Raw genomic sequence first — 20,948 nt, 5'->3', positions numbered from 1 at the left:
GGTGCCTGCTTTAGGACCACACATTTGGGTGTTCTGACTGGCAGATGACTCCTGCTTATTCCTAAATTGCCACGGTCATGCTCAAAACCAGGATTTAGATTTGCTGCCTGCAAAAAGCAGACATTCACAAAATGTAGTTCTAAAGGGGCAGAGAATGCCTGGCTGTCCTGCAAGTCCTTGAAGTATTGGGCATAAACCCATTTACCTTTTTTTTAAAAGAAATCACAAATACATCACTTCTAAGTTCAGGTTTTGTTTTTTGTTTTTTTTTTTTTTAATATCTCCCTCTGCTTCAGTTTCAAAACATTCAACCAAAGTCATTTCTCCCCCTATTTAAAGACTAGTTGAGGATCTGATTTGAACATTGCTTTTAAATGCACAGCACTGGCTCAAATAAAATTTTAGTAAATGCTTCGGTTGAAGAAGCCCTCTTGCTTTTCACAGAAGGAAAGCAGGAACCAGCAAGGAAAGTACACAAATTCCACATTTTTATGGTTCCTGTTGGCAGAAGCAGGTAGCATGGTTGTTTCCTCTGACTGAGAAGAGTCTTCACAATCTGGCCAAAGGCCTTCATTCAGAACAGCGTCTGGCACTGCAGCAACCCCAGAAAAGGCAGCAATGCTGAGAAGCAGGCAAGAGCCTTCAGATAAAGGCAAAGGCAGCAGCCTTGTTCAGCATAAAAATGTTTGATACTCATCTGAACACTTCTTCCTGCTTAAACACAGAGTCTCCAACTTCCACCACTTTTTGAATTAATACAAAGAGCTGAAAATCCATTTCCATTTCTTAATAAACTTTAATAAATATATTAAGCAAGTACATACACAGCAGAAGTCTCTAGTCTCCAAGACAGGCTTGGTGCTTCAACATTTATGGGCTACTGTGTACATTTTCATTTCCATTCACCTCCATGTATTATCAAAGGGGGGCAGATGGAGGTAAGAAAGCATTTTTCTGCTCTTTGAGAGTGAGAAAGTTGAAATCTAACCTTCAAATATCACAACTAAACCATCTGCAGTAACAAGCTGTTGCTTTTTCCCTTGAATCACACAAATTCAGCTGTTGTTGTTAGTGTACTCCACCAGCATTCAACAGCAAAACATTTATTTCCAGACTTGCTACAATTTTGTATGAAAAACCAACCAGAAGTTCACTAGTTCACCTACATCATAACATTTGTTAGTGAAACACTAAAATATTCTCAAAGCCTGTAATAAAAGGTTGCTATTTTGTACAACAGTTTGGTAAACAATTCATTTATTTTAAATTAAATCTTTGTTGCACACAAAGGATAAGGAATCAAAGGACAATTGGTAGCTAAACAGAGACAGCCAGGCTTCCAATACAGAGAATATCCCTTTTTGCCCTAGAGCAACACAGTTTAAATAAATCTATTGCAGCACATCCATGAACAGAACCATTAGTCAGACTTGGTTTGACTATATCAAGACTGTTAGAAGTCTATCATGTTAATGCAGGTCATCAGAAAATCTATAGCCATCTTGGAAAAAAAAAAAAAAAACAACCCAAACAACTGTGAAAAATGAAAAGTAACACCTAAACACTTTAGAGACCAGATGCCAAGAATTCTTCATTTCAGCTCAAGTTCAGAACTTGAGTAGAGGGGAATCCAGGTTTTCTTTGTTTACATCAGGACTCAGAGTGATAAGAGGTGAACTCAAATCAATTAGCTGAAAGAAGAAAAACAATAAAATTTAGCTATTGTAGCTAGCTGTTGTACATAACTACCAGGAGTAATAATCTCTATTAACATAGTCTTCTCAAGCACTTTTTTTTTGTTTAGGGTTCCTATTACTATCCAGAAGACAGATACAATCACCACACTCAAGCTTTCAGGTTGTCGTGGTTTTGTTAGTAAGGGGGGGCCTAAGGTGGTAGCTTCTGTAGGAAACTGCTAGAAGTCGCTCCCCTCTGTTCAGTGGACTGGGCCGGGCCTAGGGCGGACCTGCTGCTGGCCAAGGCCGAGCCGATTGGTAGCAGAATGTCCCGTGATAACGCCTCTGCGATAACGTATTTAAGAAGGGGAAAACAGAAAAAAAAGAGGAGAGAAGATGTGAAGAAGCTGAGTGGGGGCAGAGGCGCAGAGGGGGAGGCGCAGGCCTCATGGGCCTTGCAGGCCTCACCCTCTGGCCTCTCGCCAGGCGGCCGACTGGGCCCGACTCGGTCCAGCCCAGCTGCAAGAAGTGGAAAGGAGATGAGAAGTGAATAAGATGTAAAAAAAGACTGCGTAGTCTGGTCCTGATCAGGCCTGAACTACGACACAGGTGCAGATTTTTAAACATGTAGTTTAAATTCTTAGACAAGCACAAGCTTCTCACAAGGTGGTTATTGCCCATACTCACCTTAAAAGCCTAAAAAGGCTATTCACTATTATGCATATTCAAGTGACATTGTCATCCAGACAGGGCAGAGCACTTGTGAACTCCTCTGAACATTCCCCTAGAAGTCAGACTTCTGTGAGGGGCCTGACATTAAATTGATCCCAACTACATCTAATGTCATCAAAGACTACATCCTCCTAGTTACCACCTGACAATACCTAAATTCACCTGACAATACCTAAATGCATCTGCCTTCAAGCCCCTAATGTACAAAACACACTTGCCAGGAATGACTGTTAAATTTAGAGTAGATTTCAATGCACATATTTCAGCAAAGGAGGGGATTAGGAGAGGAGTTATACAGGAGACAGCCTTGCTTTTTTTGCTGAAAATGAGCTGCTGCTGCCAAGAACTGAAAGTTTGCAAGAAAAAGAAAAAGTCAGCATGCGTACTCTGCTGAAGACAGCATTAACTTCCTGCCTGCTTCAGAACAGTTTCATTCTTTAATAACTGCTTTAAGCAGTAAGTTCTTTCTCCATCCTCCTCCTCTTCCTATTTGCAGATTGCTCACTCAGCTCTAGTTGAGAGCACATCGTTTCATCTTAAACACTATGTTCTCTCTACTTAAGAGCACATTAGTATGTTCTATCTTATTGAGCTAATATTAAGTAATTCTTACAGTACTCTGGAGCTGCTCTGCAGACAAGTACATGCAGCCAGTTGACATTTTTCTGCTAGCATATTTGCACCACAAGACTTGAATATAACTTACCTTTACCTGCCCTGAGAATGTAGGCTTTAGAGGAGTAATCTTATTCACTTCAGGAGTATTGGAAAGGTCAATCAGAGGTCTACTTTCACATTCCAAAGTGTGCGGGATAAATTTGTTTACTCCAATATCTACTAGTAAGGCCTTAAAAAAAAAAAAATAAAAAAAAATCAGGTTTTCCCTTCTGTTCTCTATGCTTCCTTCATAAACATTTAGGCAGTCAATTTAGCTTGTACAGCTGTAATAATCACAGGACAGGCTTACTTTACAGGTTGGGTATTTTTCATGCAGGATTGTTTGTACACAGTGTAAAAACCTCAGCTCTTGCTCTGCCAATGGCTGGCATCACAGAGAGGGAAAATGCAGTAAGAAAAAACAAGAGCTACTTGGGGCATAAAACTATTTTTCACTTAAAAGCAGAGTTAAGTAAAAATTAAAATGGAAGAGTAACAACTCTTCTAATATTCAAATGACTTGACTACAATTACTGTGCAATGCTATTTAGTCATATAAACTATTCTGTAGAGCTCCAAACTTTAGTTATGCTTTTGCCCAGTTTAGCCACTCTATACATGCGCTAAGCAATTCTGTAACATTTTGTGTCATCAGGTAAGCTAACAAGGAAAATATCAGGGCAATAACATCAAGTAATCTACAGATTATTCTACACCTGAATAGTTGTACATCAGTAGCCACTTTCACAGTATTTCAGAACTACCAGTTCAGTTCTTTCTCCTTAATACTTGTGGAGTGCCAGCTTTCAACAAGAAGCTAGTAGATCCTTGGGAGAGGGGAAAAGTGTTCACTGGACTAAGTACGTGACACTTAACTATGTTTACTGCTACACGGACTCCGGGGTTTAATCCTCACTCACTATATGCAGATTTGCACTGCTGTTAGGCAACTGAATTTAGCTACAGCAGTGCACTTTATCTTTTCCATAAGTGCTTTATGGCTGCAATAGGAACTGCCCAGTGACACTGCTTTTCTAATCAAATCCACAAGGATATGACAGCATTCATGCAGAAGTGGAAATCTGTTATGAAATCTGCAAGTATTTGATCATTCATTTTTGAGATGGGAACAAACTTAGTGGAAACACTGACAGATGTTCAGTGCTAGAAATAGGCACTAGAGGGTGCCTATCCACAGTTAATCCATTTTAACTTTGTGTGTACTGAAGTGGTTTTCCTACTTATCCCTCATCTTGAAATAATTTATTTTCAAGCAGTTTAGTCAGTTGTTCTGCAGGAAAAAAAATATATTGTCATTTCTTACCTCAGTTTGTTTCTCTTCAGCCTGCTCATTTTGTACTTCAGTCTCTTTTAATTTGTTTTCTACTGCTTCTGTGGCAGTTTTTTCTGGTGAGAAGTTAAGTGCAAGAGGTAGCACAGGTGGAGGAGATACATCTTCTTCAGAAGACGATGTATGTGTCTTACTCTCTTTTGTCTTTTTATAACTAGGGAAAAGAACATTGACAATAATTGAGTTCTTTAATCAGCATGAACTGTTTCTCTGGAGAGACAAGCCAAAATCCTAATCTCATTTTCTCCTTTTTTTTTACCCAAAGTTTTAATGACCAAAAAGCTTTCCATTTTTCATCCAAAAGTATGCTAGTTACCTGCAAAATACAAGCTATTTCATGCCGCAATAAATTTATAGCCTACCCCTCCAAAAAAAAAAGCCAATGACTTCAGAATTATGTGGAATTTAATCTTAAATTGACATATACATGCAGCCTAAAGTTCACATGTAGGATCTTGGGTTTTTTTAGGCTTTGAAGAAATTGCTAGAAAACAAGTAGTGACATTGTATACCACTGAGCAACCCACTTCAGTCCCTGCTGAGAGGAAGTCCTGACACCAGCTGGAAGACCAGGGGTTCTAATCTGATTAGTATAATATATATATATATGATATATATATGATATATGGCACCTGTGAGAAGATGTTGCTCTGATAATATGAAGAAGGCATTATTTTCACAGAAAACAAACATAATTAACAACAGTGTAGGATTCACCCATTCTGCAAGCAATTATTTCAAACGAACCATAGGTAAACCTGCTCAGAAACCAAGGATCAGTCTATTAAATCCTTGCCTTTAACAAAGTGTAATTTTACAGAGATATTAGCAACAGTATAAAACAAAGTTAAAAGTAATATATATTTTAACCAGCTACTTCCCTTCATCAGAAGGCAACAGCAAAATAACGCCAATGCCATATCTGTTTTCAGACAGAGCAGCAGCTTCCTATTAGAGAGTATAATTCTTTAGTGTTAGATATTGACTCATCTCTGTAAGGCTTATAATACTTAACTAGTCACAAGATATAAATCTTTATTAGGCCTATACAGCATCTATGCTCAAATGCTTTTTTCTAACGTTTAGCAGAGGTCCTTGAAACCTGAACATCATCATTAAAATTCAGAGGTAGTTTGCCTACAATACTCATTTCTTATGTGGAAGATTCTGTCTTACCCAGCTGTAAGAGTCTTTTTGGAGGAAAAGCTGGAAGTTTGGTGAACAGATGCAGCATATGGAGAAAATGTCATTCTTGATGCAGTTTTAGGAGTCACCACTGGAAATCCTGAGATACGACGAACAGGTGTAGGTAAGCCAGATCGTTTCAAACTGGCAGGAGTCATGGAGACAGACCTCTCAGGAAAGCAAGAATTCTGAAAGATCCTGTTTTCTGAGGCTTTCACAGGAGTGCTGACTGCCATGGCACTTAAAAAAAAAAAGGAACATGCATTAGCCAAAAGCTTCTAGGAACAGTTTTATTCAAACTATTCTACCAGAAAATAGAAATCAGCTTCCCTTTGGTCAGTAAGGGAACAGTAATCATCATAAAGTTGATAGTCACAGCATAGTACGGGCTTTACGTCGTAAGAATTCTTTTGAGTGACTCTAGTCTATTCAGCACTGCAAAGAAAACACTCTTCTTCTGAAGAGAGTGGGGGGTGCCATTTGGCTTAGTTCTGGGGTTTTGTTTTGGTTTGTTTTTTAAATCAGTTCCAATAGTCAATTCCGATAGGTATTAACATAGCTAACCTGGAGGGTCTCAAAGAAATGACAATGAAGTTAGGACTTTTAAAGATTCAGTCAACCATGTTGCATTCTAAAAAGTATGCCTCAGTACATTCAGTTTTCAGTTAAGCCCTACCTTCCAGGTGTGCCACAAAATGTTAATCCAAGAGATGCTGTTGCTTTTGGTGCTGATTTGCTTGATGGTGTATCTGAAGATAAAAGTTTCGTTAATTGCTATCCACGTTTTTTTTTTTAAAAAAAACAGAGATACCTTTCAGTTAAAACATCAGTTCCTTCCAAGAGGTGGACAGAAGTGTAATGAAACAAGCATTGAAGGTAACATTTACTTTTAATAGGCAAGCTGGAAGACAGGTCATGCAAAGTATGTGCTTACCTCCAGTCTTCACTGGAACCTTACTTTGACTTATAGGAAGAGACAAAACTCTAGCCTTGGGCTTTGGACACAGGCTTCCTTTTGTTGCACTTCCATCTTTATTCTGCTGACATAGCTTCTGCAGACTGGGAACAGAGCTCAGCCTCTGAATTCCACTGCCTGCAGCCTCAGATGATGTTGCAGAAACTGAAGATTTAGCCAAACTTACAGCACTAGATATTTTGGGAGTACTAGCTGACCTTGCTTCCTTCCTGGATTTGTCAGTATTGGCAGCCTGCAGAGATGACACTCTGGTAGGTCTGACAAGGGCCAGCCTGCTTGTACTAGATGAAAACTTAGGGCCACTTACATTAGCTTTTGAAGACGTGCTGGGTTTTCCTGAAATAGAAAGTGAAGTTATACTCCTGAATCATCACTTATTGCTAAATTTTTGACTAAGCAGAATAATTACACTCATAAGAAAGAAAACCAGCAATTTACAGCATTTAAAGTTATGTTCAAACAACTCAAGTTTAAGAACAACATATACAACTACTGAAAACTTACTCCCTGAATACTCCAGCAACTTTGTCTGTTTTAGTAAGTCTCTTACCAAATTCCCGAGTTACTGCAATCAAATCAAATAATAATCTTCAAGGAATGCCAAAACAGCATGCAGATTCAAGTTACATTTTCAGCATTGTTTTGCAGCATAGTTGGCTCTGTTCCCTTAAGCAGGCATTCAAGAAGGTGATAGTTCAAGTTACACTGTAACACCACAGGCTGAACTACCCCACAAGTGCTTCTCTCAGGTTTCTGTACGGTTCTTACTTTTAGTCTGTAGGTTACTTTCAATAATAGGATGAATCCTGGCTAGACACTTCTATCATATGAAATAATTCTTATTAAGCTTTAACTTTTACTGATATATTATTATTCATCCAGAAACAAAGTACAATATAAAAATTTGCAGTAACTTGGTATCTTGATAGATCTACAAGAACATCTGTCAGTATTTTTAGGAGAGTATTTTCCTGAACCTTTAAGGCTTACTGAAAGGGTCAAATTGATGTCCTCATTATAATATAAGCCTCTTGGTTGTATTCAGTTATCTCCCCAGAGATTTTTTCAGTCTGCTTGAGTAAAGCTCATCCTTTATTTAGGCTTACAGAAAATCAGAACTTGGAACTAGGCCTTCCACTTTCCTTCCGTATTTTGGTGGTGGTGGGTTGGTTTTTTTTTGTTTAATTCATGTTAGACAAGCTTACAGCATTCAGAAGCTCACGTACTTGGCTATAATAGAGAAGATCACGTACAAAAAGAACATGTTTCCTGAGACACTGCGTCTGTTCTAGCTGTGTCAGACTCTCACATGTAGGCATCAGGCTTACATGAATCTAGTTTTTACAAATGATAGAAGTCTAAGATTTATCTTTTGTCCACAGGGATTTATTGGGCTACTCCACAACATTTTTTTCTCCATTCAAAATATTTCTTACTACTCATATGTACTGGACATCATTAAAACATACCCAAACCCACAGTCCAATACATGCTTAGCTACTTCAACATTGATTTGTGGCACAAATCCACAATAAGAGTGATTACCATTTTTTCCTATGGGAGAAATGGGTAAACTTGAATTCAGACTTGAGTTCATGCTGGAAACGGATGATGATGAAGCAGCCTTTCTTGTGAGACCACTGGCAACACCAGGAAGTTTCGGATGTGTTATCTTCTTTAAGCCAGGCTGAATCAGAGAATATAGTTTATTCAAAAGAAAAAAAAACAAACAAACAAACACAAAACTATTTAACACATTATTTTTCCATGCTTTTTGTTGATATTATAGCTTTTTACTTTTAAATTTTAGAGAAGCTTCTTCCTCAGATTACAGTTTAAAAAGTGAATTTTCTTAGAAACAGTTCATTATATCTGGGTTATTATACAGAACTGGAATATCAGGTCTAGGAGGTAGACTCTTGTTTTTATTCCTGCCACAAACTTGAGTACGGACTTAAAAGGAGTAACCCCAGGCACCCATATACACTAGCAGCAACCAGCTGGAAAGCAGCTTTGCAGAAAAGGCCCTTGGAAGCGCTCATGGAGGACCTGAACATGAGCCAGCAACGCGCCCTTGCAGCAAAGAACACTAACAGTATCCCGGGCTGCATTAGGAGGAGTGGTGCCAGCACGCTGAGGGAGGTTGTCCTTCCCCCCTGCTCACCACTGGGGAGGCCACACCTGAAGCTCTGTGTCCAGCTCCAGGCTCCCCAGTAAGAGAGCAATTTGGAGCTATTGGAAAGAATCCAGCAAAGAGCCACTGAGATTATTAAGGGACTGGAATATCTCCCATCTGAGGAAAGGTTTAGAGAGTTGGGACTGTTTAGCCTAGAGAAGAGAAGGCTCAAGGTGGATCTCATCAATATATACAAATATCTCAAAGGACAGTGTCCAGTGGTGCCCAGTGACAGGACGAGAGGCAATGGGCACAGACTGAAACACAGGAGATTCTACCTCTGAACATCAGGAGATGCTTTTTTACTGTGAGGCTCACTGCGCACTGGGGAGTTGCCCCAAGAGGTTGCTGAGTCTCCATTCTTGGACATATTCAAAAGCTGTCTGGCGATGGTCCTGGACAACTGGCTCTAGGTGGCCCTGCTTGAGGAGGGGTTGCACCAGATGACCTCAAGAGATCCCTTCCAACATCAACCATTCTGTAATTCAGTGAAGTGGCATACAGCATGGAAGTGGGTCTCTAAAGCTTCAAAACAACTGGCAGCTATAGGCATTCTACCTTCATACAGGTTATGGCAACCTTTCTAGCTTTTCATGAGGTATAGTTAACTACAGATATTAAAAACTTTGTTTCTTAGAGAAAACTGCTGATCACTTATCTGCAGCTACTGCTTTAAAAACAAAGGTAATGCTTGTTAATAAAACACATTTATAATTGCTCCTAAGTACGTTCATTGTGTTATAGACTTAAAACACACATCCAAGAACAGCAATTACAGCACAGAGACTACTTTTTCTTAAAACCATTACACACAACAATATAGTTTTAAATCAGAAGTAAAATATATTCAGTTTTTTCTTTTTATTAGAACATTACAAAAATTATTTTCATATTAATAATTCTCACCATTACCTTACTTGGTGCTGGAAGGGCTTTTTTATCTTGCACTGAGGAACTGCCACTGAACGAAGACTCAAAGACATCTGAAGCAGTACTAGATTTATCAGAAGTTAGATCTTCAGATGATCCCATGCTGTTCAAGTCGCTTTTTGTAGAAATACTAGTATGTTTGGACTGCAAATTTCAATGCAACATTTTAAAAGCTACTAGTGTTTCTAGAAACCACTATAAAGCCTTTTACACAAATTGATTTTGTTAAGAAACCAAGACAACAATCAATGAAGAAGCTTTTGAACCCAGTCAAGTCCTCAGTCTTTAGACTAATATAATTTAATGTTAGTCCAGTGAGTGTATTTGCTAAGTACTAGAACATGCTTGAACTCAGATATTGGACATCAATCTAAGTACAGTTCTGCAACAACAATTCATCAGCACAAATTTAACATAATCGTGTTCACCTACTTACTGTTCCTTACAACTATGAGATCTACATGTAATTACAATTCTTCTGCTTAACTCTAGCTTTCCAAAAGATAGGATATTACAATAGTAGATTGCATCATCCAAACTATCTATTTAGACAGTGGGGTACAATTTGGCTAGTTAAAGCATTAAGACCGTGTCTTTTCTATAGCATCCAAAATCAAGGAGATACTTATACCACAAAGGAATCAAAGGGTCCCCTATTTTCTATAGGTGACGGTTCCCAAGGAGCCACTATCACATCTTCAGTAAAATCTGCAGTACATGCTGGAGCCTAAGCCATAAGGTGTAGAGCAATAAAAATCCAGAAGATATTCTATCCAAAGACTGGGATTTGTGCACGCAAGGTGACTAACACAACTGTTGCCTTGCTATCCTAGAATACATTTTCAGTTGCTGACATAGCCACATCCTAAATGTAATACCATTCATCAGTGCTTTTCATGATTGAGACAAGTTGTGGACAGAAATAGAGCTAAAATATTTCCCTGTCCCATCAAAATAATTGTGAGCTTTTCCCTCCTTGCCACTTCCATTGACAAGGATTAACAAAGCCACTTTTGCACATTAAGTCACTAAGAACAGTGCAGTAATTTTACCAGCAACAAAACACAGAAGCTAGGAATGATGGTATTCACAAAAACAGAATACAATGCAAAATAATTTTGCCTGCTCTACATCACCATAATAGATAAACTAGTTGGCATCTGCCCTGACTTTTCTTTTTTATATTTCCTGCCTAAGGATCTTATGAGGTAGAGAAATATTAGAAGATTAAAGTTCACTTTTCAAAATAAAAGTTTGTAGATAGTTTAAACATTCCTAAAGCAAACAAAGGCTGTGTTTAAAGAAAACAGCCCAGAAGCTGTCTTTACCTTTTCAACAGTCAACAAATTGCTTTTTCCAAGAGTAGATGAAGGGTTTGCCATTGGTAGTTTGCCTGTTGCCTTTGTATTTCTTTCCATAGTTTTCTGTTCTTGTGTCAGAGGTGAACTGGCAATTTTTGTAGGAGACATATGATTTTTAGCAGGGCTTCTGTTTGGATGAGTATGAATAGCATGTGTTTTGTCACCTGACAAAAGTTTATCCGATTCCTTCTGAAAACAAGGTGGCAGCTGGCATACTGGGCTATCCTGCACACAGTATGTCTCCCGTTTAACAACCCTGGGACTTTTCCCTATATTTTGGTTTCTCAGTATTTTCAATTTTGACTTCGAGTCTTCCACAAATTTTTCTATAATCTTGTTTTCCCGTTCCTCTGATTGGCTTATTTTAGTCTGTTCATTCTTGCTTCCAGTCTCTATTTGCATTGCTAACAAATTAGCTTCTTTGAAAATTTCCACAAATTTCTCTCCTGTAAGTGGGCTCCACGTGAGTTTATCATCAGAAGCAAGCACACTCTTTTTTTCAGCACTTTCTTTTGCTTCAATATTGACAGCAATACATTTTTCTTTGTGTCCCAAAGGTCCAACAAAAACTTCATCTTCATTTCCACTACAAAGAAAAATAAATCAGCCCAAACCCTTATGTGTGTCCATTTTAAAGGTGTATTTACCCCTTCACTTACCTTGCTGGAGAGAGTGAAAGGTCAAAATCAAACTTTTCGTCAGTCAGAAGAGGAAAGTCTGAAACTATAACAACAAGGATCTGGTCACAGTGGGGGTTTGCAATGAAAATGATTGTATTATGCTTTGGCAGTTTGGCAAAGCCGATGTCAGATGGCAAAGAAAGCTTTAGCTACCCAGTTTAAATAATAAAGTTAGTAAAAACATATTTGAGATTAAAAAAATGGAAGGTACAGCTGTGAATATGATCATAATTGTGATAGATGCCCAAATATCATGAAAGATCTCAACACTAACTTCTAAGTATCCATAATAGGAACATGGGATCTGCCTATGAGAAAGGTTATGAGCAGGCTCCAATCAAGAAAAGTGAGAATATATGATCTAGAGCTATATGACAATGCAGTTGTCCTATCAGTCAGTTCTTTTCCAGTTCAGACCACCAGAAGACAGCAGCAGAAGTCAGAGAGAAAGACTAGTTTTCCTGCTAGCTAAAATATACACTAAATATTAACTACATCCACAGCAGACAGATAAGGAAAAGGGAGGAGCTCAGATTAGCTATACAGGGAGAGGTCCATGACATCATGTTGCTACTACACATGTGCTAGCACCAGTGCTCCACAAGCTGTTGAGGGGGCTTGTAAATCCGAGACTGGCAACGGCAGCCCATCCAAGAAAACAAGTACACAGAACAAGATATAAAGCAGACACAGGAGGTCTGTGTCTGTTTTAACTTTTAATAATGGACACACCAGGTAGAGAATATCCGAACATGTTCTCCACCTACCATTGCTCATGCAAATACTCTGTTTTTCTTCAATCACATGACTTGAGCAATGTCCTGCCATTTCTTTTCCTTCCTCCATAGTATCTGGAAAATACAGAATTTGCTATGCAGTAAGTTTTTAAAAAAAAAACAACAATAAGGTTACAGAATTTTATGACACTGTCAAATTAGCAAGAATGTAAGGATTATCTTTGCAGACTTTTATGTTTAGGGGCAGCCACACAAATGTAGTTTACAGGATGTCAAATCATAGAATAGAATAATTTGAGTTGGAAGGGTCATGACCTTTAAAGGTCATCTAGTCCAACCCCCCTGCAAGGAGCAGGGACATCTCCAACCACAACAGATTGCTCAGAGCCCCATCCAACCTGGTCTTGAATGTTTCCAGGGATGGGGCATCCACCACCTCTCTGGGCAACCTGTTCCAGTGTTCCACCACCCCCACCGTAAAAAAAAAAAAATCTCACCATCCTCTCTTGAAATGTGCTATCGAAATTATCTGATATCTGGTATGTGTAAAGTGTTGCAGCCTCTGTAAAAAGCCTTCAGATACAGCAGTGATACTAGGATTTCTGAAATTCCTTACACAAACTGTGTTCAGCAACTGAACTCCTTATACGAATGCTGCTGCAACAGGCAGCACAACACTGCCACGTCACAGGCTAAAAAAAACCAAAACTTTTTACAGCACTAATTCGAGACCGGCATAACCGAGACTCGGCACATCTCTGCTCCGCAGGGAAACGCCTGCTGTGCTTAAAACAGCACCTTTCACCTGTGGAGAGAAGCCCATTGAATACGATCCAGCGGTAGACTCGTCCCTACCTTAACACAACGCGCTCGGGCTTCGCCGAGAGGTCAGCCCGAGGAGAGGAGAGACCCCCCCCCCCCCCGCCCAGACAGACACACCCGGAGCAGGAGAAGCTGCCCGGCGTGCGCGGAGCCGTTCGCAAGCCACGCGGAGCCCCGCGACGGGTGCGGAGCCGCCCCGGCCGCCCGCTCACCGGCCGCCCACCGCCCCGCCTCAGGCCAGCTCGCGCAGGCCCTGACCGCAACGGCCGCTCCGCAACCGGTCCTCGGGGAGAGGCCTCCGCGCACCGCACCGCGACGCCAGGAAAGCGGCCGGGGCCGCCAAGGGCCTAAGCCGGTAACCGGTGCCCACCTCCCGTACCGCTCCGGCCCGCTCACCTCCGCGGGAAGCACGGAAAAGCACGAAGCAGCGCGGCGGTGCCGCCGGGACGTTTGAAACCGCGCCGCGGTCACGTGACGCGCCCAGCGCGCCCTCATTGGCATGTTCGAACGATAACGACACCTACCTGCCTCACGGCATTCTGGGGCTTGTAGTTGGTCTTGGCGCCCCAACGGCGTCGCCGAGAGGGCACCGCCCACATACAGTGGCCAGCTTTTGACAGGTTGAATATATGTGATTACAGACGGTCTGGTAGAAGTTGAGATGGGCCTCTGGAGCACGCAGGGCCACCAGAGGCTGCCCAGAAGGCTGCTGCAGGCACCCGTGGGGTGGTTGGGTGGCTGCTGGCAGCCATGTCAGGGCCCATGGCCACTTCTGCTTTGCTCATCCTTGCAGGCCAGGCCGCTCCTTTGGTGCTTTCTGCTCATCAAATGCAAGCCCCAGCCTAGTTGTTTCATCCCCATTGCTTGTTGTTTTGTCACTGCAAAGCCGGGTTTGCCTGGCCGGCCGTGGTGGTGGCCGCAGTGGAAGGGAAAGCCTTCTGCAGTGTGTGGGATTGCTGAAGGACTTGGCTTTGGGTCCTTGCTGGGGTGCGGGGCCTCAGGGTGACTCCTGGCACAGCTGCTGTGCTGGCTGTGGTGGAGCATGCAGATGGACTCCTTTTGTTTCCTCCACACTTTTGTTGGCTAGGATTGTCCTAGTGACTTAACTGCACCAAAAAGTGCATGCCATCTGTTGCTAAGCTGACATAAGGAACAGCAAGATTACTGGATGTCAGTCCCAGCTACTACCACTTAGTATGGGCTGACCAATGGAATAGTTTTAAAAGTAAACTGATGTCAGTAAGAAACACCAGGAAAACATCACTCTTCTACATTTCTTCTGACATTTAATGCTGTGCAGTGCTTAGGGTTTTCTGCTAACACATGCGTGGCCTCAGAAATTGCAATCAAGGGATGTATGGTAGCAGTTGAATAAGAATGGTTAATCATGACCTGCAGGTTGTAATATTTACAAAATATTTTGCAACCCTTTCTCTACTTAGCCACTTATATTTTGGTGTCTTTCCTGGAGCCTTGCAAGCACTATACCTGCAACTTGAGTATTTTGTATTTTGTGTCTTGGCTAATACATACAGTAAATGGCTGACACAAATAGAATCATAGAATCATTATGGCTGGAAAAGCCCTCTAAGTCCAACCGTCAACGCAACACCACCATGCCTAGTAAACTGTGTCCCGAAGTGCCACGTCTACAAATTTTTTGAACACCTGCAGGAGTGGTGACTCCACCCCTTCCTTTGGCAGCCTGTTCCAATGCCTGACCACTCTTTCAGTACAGAAATTTTTCCTTATATCCAATCTAAATCTCCCCTGATGCAACTTGAAGCTGTTTCCTCTCATCCTATCACTAGTTACTTGGGAGAAGAGAGCAACATTGACCTTACTAGGCTGAGTATAAACGTGCTCACCTCCCACCTTTCCTCCTTCCACGTCATCCCAGGAATCCCTCCAGGCTGGTAGTGGTCAGTCAGGTGGGGGAGTGTCAGGCTTTGCTGCTCATAAAACGGGCCAATCCTCATTACTACAGAATTTCTATCTTCCAGCTTTTTATCTCAGGATTTTATACCGGTTCTCTTTGGTGTTTTTCTCATGGGTCCTTGAATTACTTTTACTGATGTAATAATGTCAATTCTACATTTTTACCATTCTTCTCTTGCATTGTTTTAGCCTATAGAACGTCTCACTAATAGCTCAACAGCAATTTATTTTCAGTAAGTTGGGCAAGGGTCCATAGCTGTATTAACAAAACTAAGCCATGTACATTATAAAAGATAATTTTCCACAAAGAAGATTATGGATAGAGGATAAAAGTTGGGAGACATCAAGAATGTATTATATGACCAAAAATCAACAATCTCACACTTCTGACATGAGGCTTACACATACCTGCTTTTGCTTAGTTCAGTCAAAAATTGAAAGCGTCAGTAAGAAACAGAAAATCAAGATGAAACTAATGGGAAAAGGGGCAAATAGGCTGGCTGTAAATACTACCGATCTTAGGACTAAAGTAGAAAAAATGTATAAAGAAAACGAAAAACGTATAGGAAAAAATTAGTGTACAGCTTTTATTGTGGCATCTACCACCCTGCATATGTTATTTAAGAAAACAGAATCCAAAAGTTGTAACTGCCTATGTTCTCAGGATCAAGCCTGAAAAAGCTAGAAGTGATTCAAATCAGTAATTCTTTACTGATATCCAAATTTCTTCCTCCAAGTCATTGTATTCTACATTTAATATAGTACTAATAATGAAGAATGATATTACGTCCTCGGCAGCTCCACTGGTTCCAGTGACACAGTTTTACTCACGTAGCTGTTAGAAGCGGACAGCACGTGCACTTGTATTGAAACGCACGCTGATGGGCTAGTCTTGTAACAGTTTACTGAAAGGAAGCAGAGACTCAATCACTTTCCGTTAAATGGTCACAGTGTCGATGAAATGAAAATAGCTCTTTTTATAAACGTTATTTATGGAAAAGAGTTTTAAGACTCCTGAGAGTATGTGTAAAAAAAACTGAGCCTTAATTTTGTGGAGTGTAAGCGATAGCCCAAGATATATTTGGAAATTGCTAATTGTTTTACTAAAGCTAAAGGAACCAATTCTATTTATATAAAAAACATAAATGCTATGTGAAGGAAAGGCAAAAAGCCTTTAGAAATGCACCAGAACTACAAGTTCAGATTTGTCTTAACAGCAGTTATATGTCACAATAAGCATAAAGTAACAGTTAAATCAGAAATAAGGTTATTTTAATTTTTTGACAGTTTAAAGATGATGCAAGACGGTGTTCACATTTTGTTATGGAAAAGAAGGGCTTTGGCCTGTTTTTTTTAAACTATAAATTTAAATGTGTTTATTCATGAGTCCTACAAATAGTTACTGGAACATCGGATTTATTTTTACCATTAACCCAGCTAATCACGGAATGCCCAACTTTTGGGAGAACCTGCATTGGCACACCGTCTTGTTAATTAACAGCTCCAGGTGGCCAGGGGAGAACAGGATGTCTGTGACTTTGTTATTAACCCGAAATATTCAAATATTTTCTTTTGTGCTGATATACTGCTTATTGAATATGATTGTGTTATAAAAGTGAACAGATTATTAAAGAAGGCACATACTTTTTCATAAAAAATGTTTGAATATTAGAGCACCTCTCAGTGATGGTGGCTTGAAATTTCACTCCAGGCAAGTTAAACCAAACTACAGCTGTAGAAAGGAACTAAGTTTTACCCCAAAATAGCCTGTGATCTAATAGAAAGTAGTTCTAAGTTACAGCTCATCCTGCATTTTTCATCACCAGCACCGGCCATCTGTGCATTACTTGTGTTCCTATGAATTTGGCAACACTTTAGCAGCTAGCTACTGTTTATAAGAAGGGATCCCAGCAGCTAAAAGCAGCCAGTCTTTGGGATTAGTCATTACTTGCCTTGTGAGCTGCTCCAGGGAATTTCTTGAAGAACTATGTCAAAATCAGCTTTAGAAAACCAGTAATTTGAGAACTTTGATTGACACATATCAAGGGCTCCCAGATGAGCATTGGTCAAGTTGGTGGGCTTGGAAGAAAGATTCTTCTTGTTGGTACTGAGTGAAGATTTTCCTCTTTTGTGCAAGGAAACAAGAGGATTAAAAAGGACAACTTTTTCCTCTCTGTGAGAAGAAATCTGATTCATTGAGAACTCAATCACCGAGACACCATGAATGTTTCCAGGAGGTAAGCTGCACATACTGCATTCTCTCCAGGTAGGAACAGGAAAGCAAACTACGGACAGGGAGAGTATTCCTCTTGTGGTCTTCACATTATGCTGGTAGATGATCTTGAGCTATGTTATTTGATTTGAAGTTACACAAGACAGAAGGTAGCCCTTGTCCTAATACAAATGCTGAATGTGTATTTCTAATTCTACAACTACTTTCTGTAAAATCTCAGCTGCAGAACGTCTGTTTCATTGATGAACTTCCTTTGCAGATTGCACTTGTTAGTCTTTCATTTTTAACAAATCAGTTTTGACAGCTCTCTTCCAAGTGTGCATAAGTATATAAATATAATTTGTGTTTAAATGCTCTTTACTCATAACCTGTATCTGCGGTAACATTTTTGGTAACTCCTACTGTTCTGTGATGATAACAACAGGAACATCTATGAAACAGAGCTGTAATACATCTAGTACTTCTCAGACCCCTTCCTAAGCTACATGAAAATCACAAGCAGATTGATATTTTGGCATTCCAGTTCAGATGGAATTTTGGACATTCAACATTTTTTATCTAAAAAAAAAAAAAAAAAAAAGTGGGCCCACTGGGGCTTAGTCATTCAGTGGGAATGACAATAGCTGGAGGTCAGTTAGCACAGGCTAACACTTCTGCTTTCAAACCATTTGGGAAAGGTGACAAAGCAATGTAAAATGTTACTCCAGAGAATCCTGCAGACACGCTTTCTGTAGTTACTTCTGATTACTGTCTTTGGAGGAATAGCTTGACACAGGCTGCTGAGGGAAGTTGCTCTGAGAAGCAGAGATAGAAACACATTATCAGAGGAGGATGGGAAGCTCACATAGCACATGCTGTGCTTATTCCCATGGATTAAAGCTTTGGAAATGGGTATTTTTTTTTAAAACCCTGACACTTTCACCATATTGCAAAACAAAAGGGTATGTTTTTTGTCATACAACTGATCTGTATCAACAGTGAAGAGTAAGAGCACTGTGTGTCCTCGAACAAGCCCATACCCAGTCTCTCTGCTTGTCAGTGGGAGAGAAATACCAAATGGCTGGTAAATGCTTTGTGTTTCCAATTATGGAAATTACTCTATTAGCCTCATACAGTTTGAAGAGCTCTTTCCCAAATCTAGTCAATAATACAATGCATGCTCTGGACTTCATTATAAACACTATTGAACTATTAATAAAAAAAAGAATAATTTTTAATCTTAATCTTGCTTTTTGTTATGGCAGGATACATTCTCTCCGTGCTCACAGACAGAAAACCAATGGGACCAAAAGCGAGAATTGGCACAGCACATCTGGGTTCAAGCACCAGCATGGAGATGATCTCGTTACAGTCCATGCCCTTTACACGGTGATTGTCATGATCCTTCTAATGGCAATTTGGGGAGCCTGGTCATCCTTATAGCAGCAGTATACTTCTTTGCGCTGGTTTTGTCTGAGGTCGAGTTAATTTTCTTCATAGTAGCTAGGATGGGGCTCTGTTTTGGATTTGTGCTAGAAACAGTGTTGATAATTCAGGGATGTTTTAGTGATTGCTGAGCAGTGCTTACAGAGAATCAAGGCCTTTTCTGTTCCTCACACCGCCCTGCCAGTCAGTACACTGGGGGTGCACAAAAAGTTGGGAGGGGATCCAGCTGGGACAGCTGACCCCAACTGACCAAAGGGATATCCCACACCATATGACAACATGCTCAGCAATAAACTAGGGGGAAAGTTGGCCGGGGGCTGCTGCTCGGGGACTGCCTGGGCATTGGTCAGTTGGTGGTGAGCAATTTGCATCACTTGTCTTTCTTAGGTTTTATTTATCTCTGTTATTTTCATTTTTATTAAAATTATTATTTTATTTTATTTCAATTATTAAACTGCTCTTATCTCAACCTATGAGTTTTCTCATGTTTAGCCTTCCAATTCTCTTCCCTTCATCCTGCTGGCAGGGGGAGGGAGTGAGCAGCTGTGTGGTGTTTAGTTGCCGACTGGGGTTAAATCACAACATTTGTCAGATATTTAAAGGAATATTTGTGTCGATTATCCATACCCAGGAGATACAAAAAAAAAATGGTCTCAAGGTATTACAGTTTACTTGAAATTGCTTAAACTGTTGCTACTTATGGAACTGAATCTGTGAAGCAATTTAATAGGCGATGTACAGAACGTGACTTTGTGAATAACATACACCTGTTTGCCCTGTATACATGTTTACGTTACCCTTTGCATGTATATGAAACTCACTTTAAGCACAATATGCTAGCACAAAGAAGAGTTCAGCTTATGTTTTTATTGGTCAGTTTTGTATATCCACCCCAGCTTTCCATTTTTGAACTTAAGTTGTCCAGTCCCTACCTCTGCTAAGATTACCTGTCCCATCCATGGTAAAACATACACTATAAACAGGCAAATAATCTCCCATGTCACAACAACATAGGAAAAAAAAAATCAATAAAATCAGCTATCCTGCGGGCAAAGGAAGACCTCTGAACAAATCAAATTCTCATCTCAGGTGCTGAAGAGTATTTATATGGGGCATGCATCTGCGTATTTTTAACTTACGGTAATGCCTTTGTAAACTCAAGAATAAAACCTGAAATGAACTGTACTTGCAAGCATCCTTTGTTGCAGAACCAACTGGCTCAGTCTTCAGTCTTGTACCAATATATTTAATTCATCTTCAACCACTGCTTCCTTTTCCCTAGTTCTTTCATACCTCATGGCAGTACCAACCTCTACATACATCAGCCCACCCTTGAGGGGGGTATTCCATACTCCCACTTTTTCAGGGCAGTAACTCCACTCAGAAAACCTGCAAGCTTTCTGGCAATACAGCCAGTTGGCAATCTCTGTTAAACTCTTTGGTAACTGTATGGTTGCCTCCTCTGGACCTTTCTCTGACTCAAGTCAATGGACTGACAGCTCTGAGGGGCAGTTGCTGTTGGGAATGATAGTCCAAGCCTTTAGAGCTTAACCCCCAAATTACAGCACTGCCTAAACTAACAAACAGTATCCTAATAAACAAAGAAGAACTGCAAGACATTTTGAATACTTAGGAACAGATAGATACGTGTTTGTAATTACACAGTAGCTGTAGACAACACACCTCATAAGCATTGTGTACCCCATTCTGTTATCTGTCCATAATGACGAGGGGTACGTAAACTGAAATGTTTTTGAGACAACCTACATGGCATACGTCAAGGAGTGTTTAAAAAGCACAGCGCAGCACCAGAGACACCTGTGTCAGCTCTCAACAGGTGAGTGTGGGTGCTGGAATCGGTTTTCCTCCATCCATGCAGCACTCTGCCAGTGTTACCCTACTCAGGCAAACACCCCTGTTAAGGTGCCACCTCATCACGCCTTACCATGGGAGCAAAGCTTTGATGGTGCTCTCTGAAGAACAGCACACAAAGGAGTAATATTAAAAAATAGATTATTAGCACATTGAATGCATTGTCATAGGACATAGGGACCCCAGTCATAAACCAT

General features: G+C 40.4%; 1 protein-coding gene and 1 long non-coding RNA gene across 2 annotated transcripts; one reads left to right on the top strand and one right to left on the bottom strand.

The window, feature by feature from the left end:
• Window positions 1–907: 907 nt before the first annotated feature.
• GTSE1 (G2 and S-phase expressed 1) lies at window positions 908–13,708 on the bottom strand. The gene is made up of 12 exons (XM_086739964.1): window positions 13,680–13,708; window positions 12,492–12,575; window positions 11,704–11,761; window positions 11,012–11,630; window positions 9,666–9,827; window positions 8,123–8,264; window positions 6,536–6,913; window positions 6,278–6,350; window positions 5,593–5,841; window positions 4,390–4,570; window positions 3,115–3,255; window positions 908–1,691 (listed from the first exon to the last, which is right to left on the bottom strand). The coding sequence occupies exons 2-12, from the start codon at window positions 12,568–12,570 to the stop codon at window positions 1,608–1,610; spliced, it is 2,166 nt and encodes a 721-aa protein (XP_086596090.1). The 5' UTR covers window positions 12,571–12,575; window positions 13,680–13,708; the 3' UTR covers window positions 908–1,607.
• Window positions 13,709–17,179: 3,471 nt separating this feature from the next.
• On the top strand, window positions 17,180–20,059 carry LOC147601979 (uncharacterized). Its single transcript, XR_015257552.1, has 2 exons — window positions 17,180–17,458; window positions 18,699–20,059. It is a non-coding gene; the product is annotated as an uncharacterized LOC147601979 (long non-coding RNA).
• The last annotated feature ends 889 nt before the right edge of the window (window positions 20,060–20,948 follow it).

Source organism: Chlamydotis macqueenii, chromosome 1 (genome assembly GCF_036417535.1).
Source record: "Chlamydotis macqueenii isolate bChlMac1 chromosome 1, bChlMac1.mat, whole genome shotgun sequence".
Lineage (NCBI taxonomy): Eukaryota > Metazoa > Chordata > Aves > Otidiformes > Otididae > Chlamydotis > Chlamydotis macqueenii.
Note: the sequence above shows the minus strand (reverse complement) of the source record. Positions and strands in the feature narration are given on the sequence as shown.

Bases quoted from the DNA above. Each gene is read 5' to 3' on its own strand.
- GTSE1 (XM_086739964.1), bottom strand. From the start codon at position 12,570: ATGGAGGAAGGAAAAGAAATGGCAGGACATTGCTCAAGTCATGTGATT. The intron at 11,762-12,491 runs GTAGGTGGAGAA...TTATAGTTTCAG, and splicing joins GAGTATTTGCATGAGCAATG to ACTTTCCTCTTCTGACTGAC. The intron at 6,351-6,535 runs GTAAGCACATAC...TTTTATCTTCAG, and splicing joins GGTTCCAGTGAAGACTGGAG to ATACACCATCAAGCAAATCA.